Source organism: Thamnophis elegans, chromosome 7, assembly GCF_009769535.1.
Source record: "Thamnophis elegans isolate rThaEle1 chromosome 7, rThaEle1.pri, whole genome shotgun sequence".
Classification (NCBI taxonomy): domain Eukaryota; kingdom Metazoa; phylum Chordata; class Lepidosauria; order Squamata; family Colubridae; genus Thamnophis; species Thamnophis elegans.
Window position 1 is genome coordinate 82,739,326 of NC_045547.1, and position 6,974 is coordinate 82,746,299.

At 42.9% G+C, this 6,974-nt stretch overlaps 1 protein-coding gene across 2 annotated transcripts in view; it reads right to left on the bottom strand.

The window, feature by feature from the left end:
• Positions 1 to 246: 246 nt before the first annotated feature.
• Positions 247 to 6,974, bottom strand: part of ARNTL2 (aryl hydrocarbon receptor nuclear translocator like 2) — a 34,440-nt gene continuing 27,712 nt past the window's right edge. For both annotated transcript variants that reach the window (XM_032221712.1, XM_032221711.1), the window contains 3 exons: positions 4,239 to 4,323; positions 2,897 to 3,005; positions 247 to 744 (listed from right to left, as the gene is read on the bottom strand). In XM_032221712.1, the coding sequence (XP_032077603.1) occupies positions 623 to 744; positions 2,897 to 3,005; positions 4,239 to 4,323 (316 nt within the window). In that variant the 3' untranslated portion in view covers positions 247 to 622. The remainder of the gene's footprint in view (positions 745 to 2,896; positions 3,006 to 4,238; positions 4,324 to 6,974) is intronic.

Genomic DNA, 6,974 nt, shown 5'->3' on the forward strand with positions numbered 1-6,974 from the left:
TTGCCATGGATTTCTGATGGCTGCATGGCTGCGTGCAACATTCCCCAGCTAATTTCCAATGAACTGCATTGGAAAATCCAGATTCACTTAATGACCTCGTTATTCACATAACCACTGCAAAGATTCGCTTAACAACAAATGGCAAAAATGATTGCGAGATCAGGCGCGGTTGGCTTTGTTTCAAGGCAGGAGAAATTCTCTTCGCTATTGCGGTCGTTAAGTTGAGCATTCCCTGTATTTTTCCTGAAGAAATATTAAGCATCGTTAATCAACAAAACAATAAATAGCTCAACGGCAAAGATATTTCAGAATATTGCTGCTCGCCGTAACGTCCCTTCCAAAGATTTCGGTAAAAAGATTCCCCGGTCGAAAGCTTATTTGCTTACGCATCGATAGCAAAACTGAGGTTGTGTGTTTGTGTGTCTTTTAAAAAGCGTTGCATCTGTTCAGCCTGGCCACCTAAGAATAATAAGGCAGAAGTCTTTCGGAAACAGTAATACTGTAAATATTGTTCTTGTAACGTAGGAATTAAAGCTTTAAGGTAGACGGATACAGTACTTGAATTGGTGAGTGGTTCTTCTTTTTTGTGTGCATTGAAAATCTTCTTCTCGCTGGTGTAAACCTAGAGGGTCCATTGCATATCGCTGAGCTCCGTGGAGTCCGCCAATCCTCCTTCGGCTTCCAAATAATTCATGAGATCAGCCATGGCAGTCTCTTTTTCAAAATCTAACTGAGAAGTGCCACCTAGGAATGAAAAAAATAAAAATAAAACAATATAAATCATCATCTTTTAATGACTCCCATAAGCCCTTGCAGGATAGAATTGAATATTTACTGGCCAGCTGCCATTCCTGTTGCCAATGCGGAGTTACAATATTACTGGCCAGCTGCCATTCCTGTTGCCAATGCGGAGTTACAATATTACTGGCCAGCTGCCATTCCTGTTGCCAATGCGGAGTTACAATATTACTGGCCAGCTGCCATTCCTGTTGCCAATGCGGAGTTATATTCGGCAGGTAGATTCCCCATGGTGCCCCAAGAGAGAACAATATCTGCCTCTACCTAGGATCGAACTCACTGATTGTGAGGCGAGAGCGCCACCTCTAGGCCACCGCAGTGCTCTAAATAAAATAACGTAAATGCCCTTATTTTATAGCCCACAGAAAGACTCTCATGCCAAACCACACTCCATAATTCACTGTTTTTCCTGAGAGATTCTTTCCCCTTTTGGTGTGTCAGGTAGAGATAATCCTTGACTTACGACCACAATTGAGCCCTCCAAATTTATGTCACTAAGCGAGACATTTGCTGGGTGAAATTTTGCCCCTTTGTACGACCTTCCTTGCCACTATTGTTCAGTGAATAGCTGCCGTTGTTCCATTAGTAACACGGTTGTTAAATGAATTTGGCTTCCCCACTGAAAGGGGGGACTGCAAAAAAGGAGATCGCAGGGACACGGCGACTGTCATAAATGTGAGACATCTGTCAAGCACCTGAATTTTGATCACATTATGATTGCTATCACAGTCGTCAGTGTGGAACACAGTCATAATTCCCCGTTTTTCACTGCTGTTGTATCTTTCGAACGTTGTATCTTTCGAGCGTAGCCTCTAATTTGACCTCCTTAATTTGGAACGGTTGTTAAGTAAATCATTCAGTCATTAAGTGAATGTAGCTCTCATTCAGCGAACGCATTGTCTGCGATGGGTGGTTTTTGGCTGGAAACACGAATTGCCATATTTTTCAGAGTATATAAGGCATTCCGAAGTATAAGAAGCACCTAGTTTTTGGGGTGGTCCCAGCAATTTGCCTCCTTGCAGCAAACAGCAAACAGTACCGACAATATACAATGTTTGCGGAGTTACATTTCAGACTATCCTTGTACAGATGCTGTTAAAATTGATGTGGCTTTCTGGAAGTATACGTTATTCTCTGCTATTTAAAAGAAGATACAATAGCACTGGGCCTCTTCAGATCAAGCATTTATTTTTTTAAAAGCTTCTTCGTTTTGTCAAGTTATATAGAACAATAATAAAGCAGTCTTTAAAAAAATAAGTCTTATAATTTGAACATTCTACAGGCATTTGTAGTTATTGACTTACCCTCCTTGCAGAAACAGCAAACAGCCTGATTAGCACAAGAAAAGAAAAATCTGGCTCTGCCTCCCAGCAATTTGCCTCCTGCATCAAACAGCCAGTTTCACTTTCAGTTTCTACAGGAGCCTCCAGATGATCAGCTGTTTCAGGCTGCAGGGATTGCCATAGTCTATTGCAGCCTCCACAAGCTCCATTTCCCCTGTTTGCTGCAAGGAGGCAAATTGCTGGCATTGCTTTAGGCCGGTGGGTGGGGGCCGGTGGGTGGGCGGGGCTACATTCAATGTATAAGACACACCCAAATTTTCACCCTCTTTTAGGGGGGGGAAAGGTGTGTCTTATACTCCGAAAAATACGGTAAGCGCCAATTTCAGGCAGAACCCGCCCATAACCAATCATGCCACGTGACTGTGGGAAGCTGCTGTAAATGCTGGCCAATCACCAGGCTGCAATGCTGGCTGGGGAATTCTGGGAGTTGAAGTCCACCTGTCTTTAGAATCGCCAAGTTTCAAAACCACAGATTTAAAAGCTTGAGTCTCTGCTATCATTGTGAGGCGAATGAAGCCAGACAGAGGCCCCAGCCAGGCTGAGACATAATTTCCCCCTCCTGACTTTCTTTCTCGATTCCATCTTTGGGTCCGGAGATCCTAGTTTAAATCACAATGCTCTGCAGATGTTTTGTCTCTCTCTCTCAGCTGCAGCTCCCAGCTGGACGCCGGATGAAAGGGCTCATTTCCCACAAGCATTTCCGAACAAGCTACAGTGATTTTCGGTTAAAGAGGTTAAGGAAGGCGGGAGCTCACCGAGAAGAGGCTCATTGTTGGAGAATGAAATCACATCTTGAGTTTGCTCCAGAGTTTCTAAATCTTCTATCCCCGGAGGAGGAAGTTCTGTAAGGCCTTTATCTGGAGCCTGAAATGACATTTTTAAAAAGTGAACAGAACCAATCTCTCTCCCTCTCTCTCTCTCTCTCTCTCTCTCTCTCTCCATCCATCCATCCATCCATCCATCCATATCTATCTCCTCCCCTCTCTCCCACTGTCTTGCCACCCACCCACCCTCCCATCCACCCATCTCTCTCTCTTTCTCTCCCTATCTATTTATCTATCTATCTCTATCTCTCTATCTATCCATACATCCATATCTATCTCCCCCCTCTCTCCCTCTGTCTCACCACCCACCAACCCTCCCATCCACCCATCTCTCTCTCTCTCTCACTCTCTCTCTCTTTCTCTCCCTATCTATTTATCTATCTATCTCTATCTCTCTATCTATCCATACATCCATATCTATCTCCCCCCTCTCTCCCTCTGTCTCACCACCCACCAACCCTCCCATCCACCCATCTCTCTCTCTGTGTGTGTGTGTGTCTCTCTCCCTATTTATCTATCTATCTATCTATCTATCTATCTATCTATCTATCTATCTATCTATCTATCTCTATCTATCTATCTATCTATCTATCTATCTATCTATCCATCCATATCTATCTCCCCCCTCTCTCCCTCTGTCTCACCACCCACCCACCTTCCCATCCACCATATCTATCTATCTATCTATCTATCTATCTATCTATCTATCTATCTATCTATCTATCTATCTATCTATCTATCTGCCTCTCTCTCTCTCTCTCTCTCTCTATCCATACATCCATATCTATCTCCCCCCTTTCTCCCTCCGTCTCGCCACTCACGCACCCTCCCATCCAACCATATCTCTCTCATTCTCTTTCTCTCTCTATCTATCTCTCTCTATCTCTCTATCTATCCATACATCCATATCTATCTCCGCCCCTCTCCATCTGTCTCGCCACCCACCCACCCTCCCATCCACCCATCTCTCTCTCTCTCTGTGGAACCTCATTCCAGGGAAGTGGCCTTACTACAAAGAAGAGACATTTCTGGGGTCCCAATAGATGACCTTGTTCAATCAAAGGAAAGCAGAGTTTGCCAACCCTATAAGATAGAAATAGTTGGGAAGATAATGTGGGAGACAGGCAAATTCCTCGAGTAACCAGGTCCTACACCGGAACAGAGATGGAATCAGCTGCCTTGCTCGGTCTTCCATCTGTGCACAGATGCAATTCACATTTGGGCATCACAACAGATCTGCCTCTGAGGTCTGGATCTCCTTATGGATACTCACCTCATCGCAAGTGACGGGTAGGCCAGGAGAAGGCTTCCTCCTAAGATCGGATGGGCTTTGCTCACCCAGAGGAGAGGCGGGTAACCTAGATAAAAGAAAATGTACTCTTTTATTCTTATCAGAAAGTGTTGTCAAAGTTTTGGGTAACTCATAATGCTTTTCGTTTAAAAGCAAAATAAACGCATTACACCTAAACATATCCCTTCTATTGCTTGTTTTGACACGAGAAGGTCTCCATGAAACTTCTAAATCACTTCAAATTCTACACATGGGGCGTCATTCCAGACAGGGCTCCACTATGACACAATCAATATGATACAATTAATGGTTGTGTTGATTAAACAGAACCAATTATAGAAAGAAAGGGCATATTGTAACCACTGAGTAAGGGGTAAACGTATAGCTTTACTTGTAACTGTTGTAAAGGAAATCAGACTTTTTAAAAGTCTCTTTTCTTCTTTTTCTTGACTTTCATTTTCCTTTCGTTGCACTTTTCTCTGGTTTCTTTTCCTTTCTTTTCTTACTTTACATTAGGTTTTGTTCATTTGTATATTGTATACTGTTTTTAAAAAAATCATGGATGGATGGATGGATGATATAGATAGATAGATGGATGGATGAATGGATGGATGGATTATAGAGATAGATAGACAGATGGATGGATGATAGAGATCGATAGATGGATGTGATAAATAAATAGATAGATAGATGGATGGATGGATGGATGGATGGATGGATGATAGAGGTAAGTAGGTAGGTAGGTAGGTAGGTAGGTAGGCAAATAGATGGATGGATGGATTGGGTGGACGGATGGATGGATGATAGAGTTAGATAGATGATAGATAGATAGATAGATAGATAGATAGATAGATAGATAGATAGATGGATGGATGGATGGATGGATGGATGGATGGATGGATGGATGGATGGATGGATGGATGGATTATAGAGATAGATGGATGGATGGATGATAGACATGGATGGATGGATGTGATAAATAAATAGATGGATGGATGGATGGATGGATGATAGAGGTAGGTAGGTAGGTAGGTAGGTAGGTAGGTAGGTAGGTGGATAGATGGATGGATGGATGGATTGGGTGGATGGATGGATGGAAGGATGATAGAGGTAGATAGATGATAGATAGATGATAGATAGATAGATACATAGATATTTAGATATTTAGATAGATAGCTATTTAGATATTTAGATATTTAGATATTTAGATAGATAGATAGATAGATAGATAGATAGATAGATAGATAGATAGATAAGTAAGATAGATAGAATGATAGAATAATAGACACACAGATAGAGATGATAGAGATAGACAGAAAGGAAGGAAGGAAGGAAGGAAGGAAGGAAGGAAGGAAGGAAGGAAGGAAGTCAATGTATAAACAGCAACATGAACATTGGACCTTCTCTATGGATCTCAAGAGCAAAAGTGGAGGAGAGAATCTATCAGGTGACCTGGTCAAAAGTTGCTCAGGGTTTTCAATGCCTTTCAGCCATCTATTGAACGTGGCAATCGCTTTAATTCCGGGCTCCTGACTGTCAGATTCTTCCCCAGCTCCACTCATCAGACCAGACCAGAACCTCAACTGACCTCGAGACAAAAATCAATTCTGAATTAATTTCACACTCAGAATTGCTCCGAAGTAAACCAGGTCGTGCTGTTAGCCCGACAGCGAGAACAATCAATCCGTGGAACAGAAATTGCCTTCAAAAGCTGGGGTGGGGTCTCCATCCCTGGAGTTTTTCAAGAAGAGGTTGGAACAGCCAATGGTCCATAATGGTGTAGGCTCCCCTGCCCGACCAAGGGGTTGGACTAGAAGACCTCCAAGGTTCCCTTCCAACCCTGCCATTCTACGTTCTATGAGCAAATGACATTCCGTTCCCCGGAGGAGGAGAGTTGGATCGAATCGCTCAGATTAATACTTAAAGTGACAACGCTCCAATTCAAGCAACTTCTCCGTGCAATGAAATTCCAATAGACAACTGAAGGCATGAAGCGGAGGTTCTCTCAATGGATGAGGAAACACGTTTTCTCCCCCTGCAATATTGCGGCAACTTGTATCATCTCATTGATGCTATTCCTTTTACGAACAGGAGAAATGTCTTGTGAAATTAAAAAAAAAATAAGGAAGGGGAGGTTAAGCAAGAAGAAAAGGGAGAAATAAGCAATGAGACATCTTTTTTATATTTAGGACTAGCCAATAACTCACAGTTTGTCTGGGTATTTATTTATAGGGGGGGGGGGAAATGTCCGGATGAAACATACTTTCCAATGTTGGATTTTCCCCCTTACCAGAGGGAGCCCCCTGGTGGAGTACTGCGAAGCCGTTACCATGGCAATTCCACTGCACTGTATAGTAGGAGCCATTTTACAGCAGTACGGTAGAAGCCATTTTAAGGCACAACAGGCTGTATCTTAACAGAACATACACCCTGAGGAGTGTTAGGGGTATCTTACTCCGACAGTGTTGTTTTTTTTTCCAGAGAGTAAGTCATCTGTTTACCAAGTTTGGTTGAAATTGCTTGAGGCGTTCCAGAGTTATGCTGGAATATACGTGACCCGACAAAAGGGCGAACGACAAAACCGCGCCCGACTAAACCACGTTGCTGATGTCATCAACGCGGCGACAACAGCCAGCGCGGAGAAAGAAGGGTGCTTTAAATAGCGTGTCGAAAGAAAGCCGATTTAACTTAAGGTAAGGGTTAGGTTTAGGGTTAGCT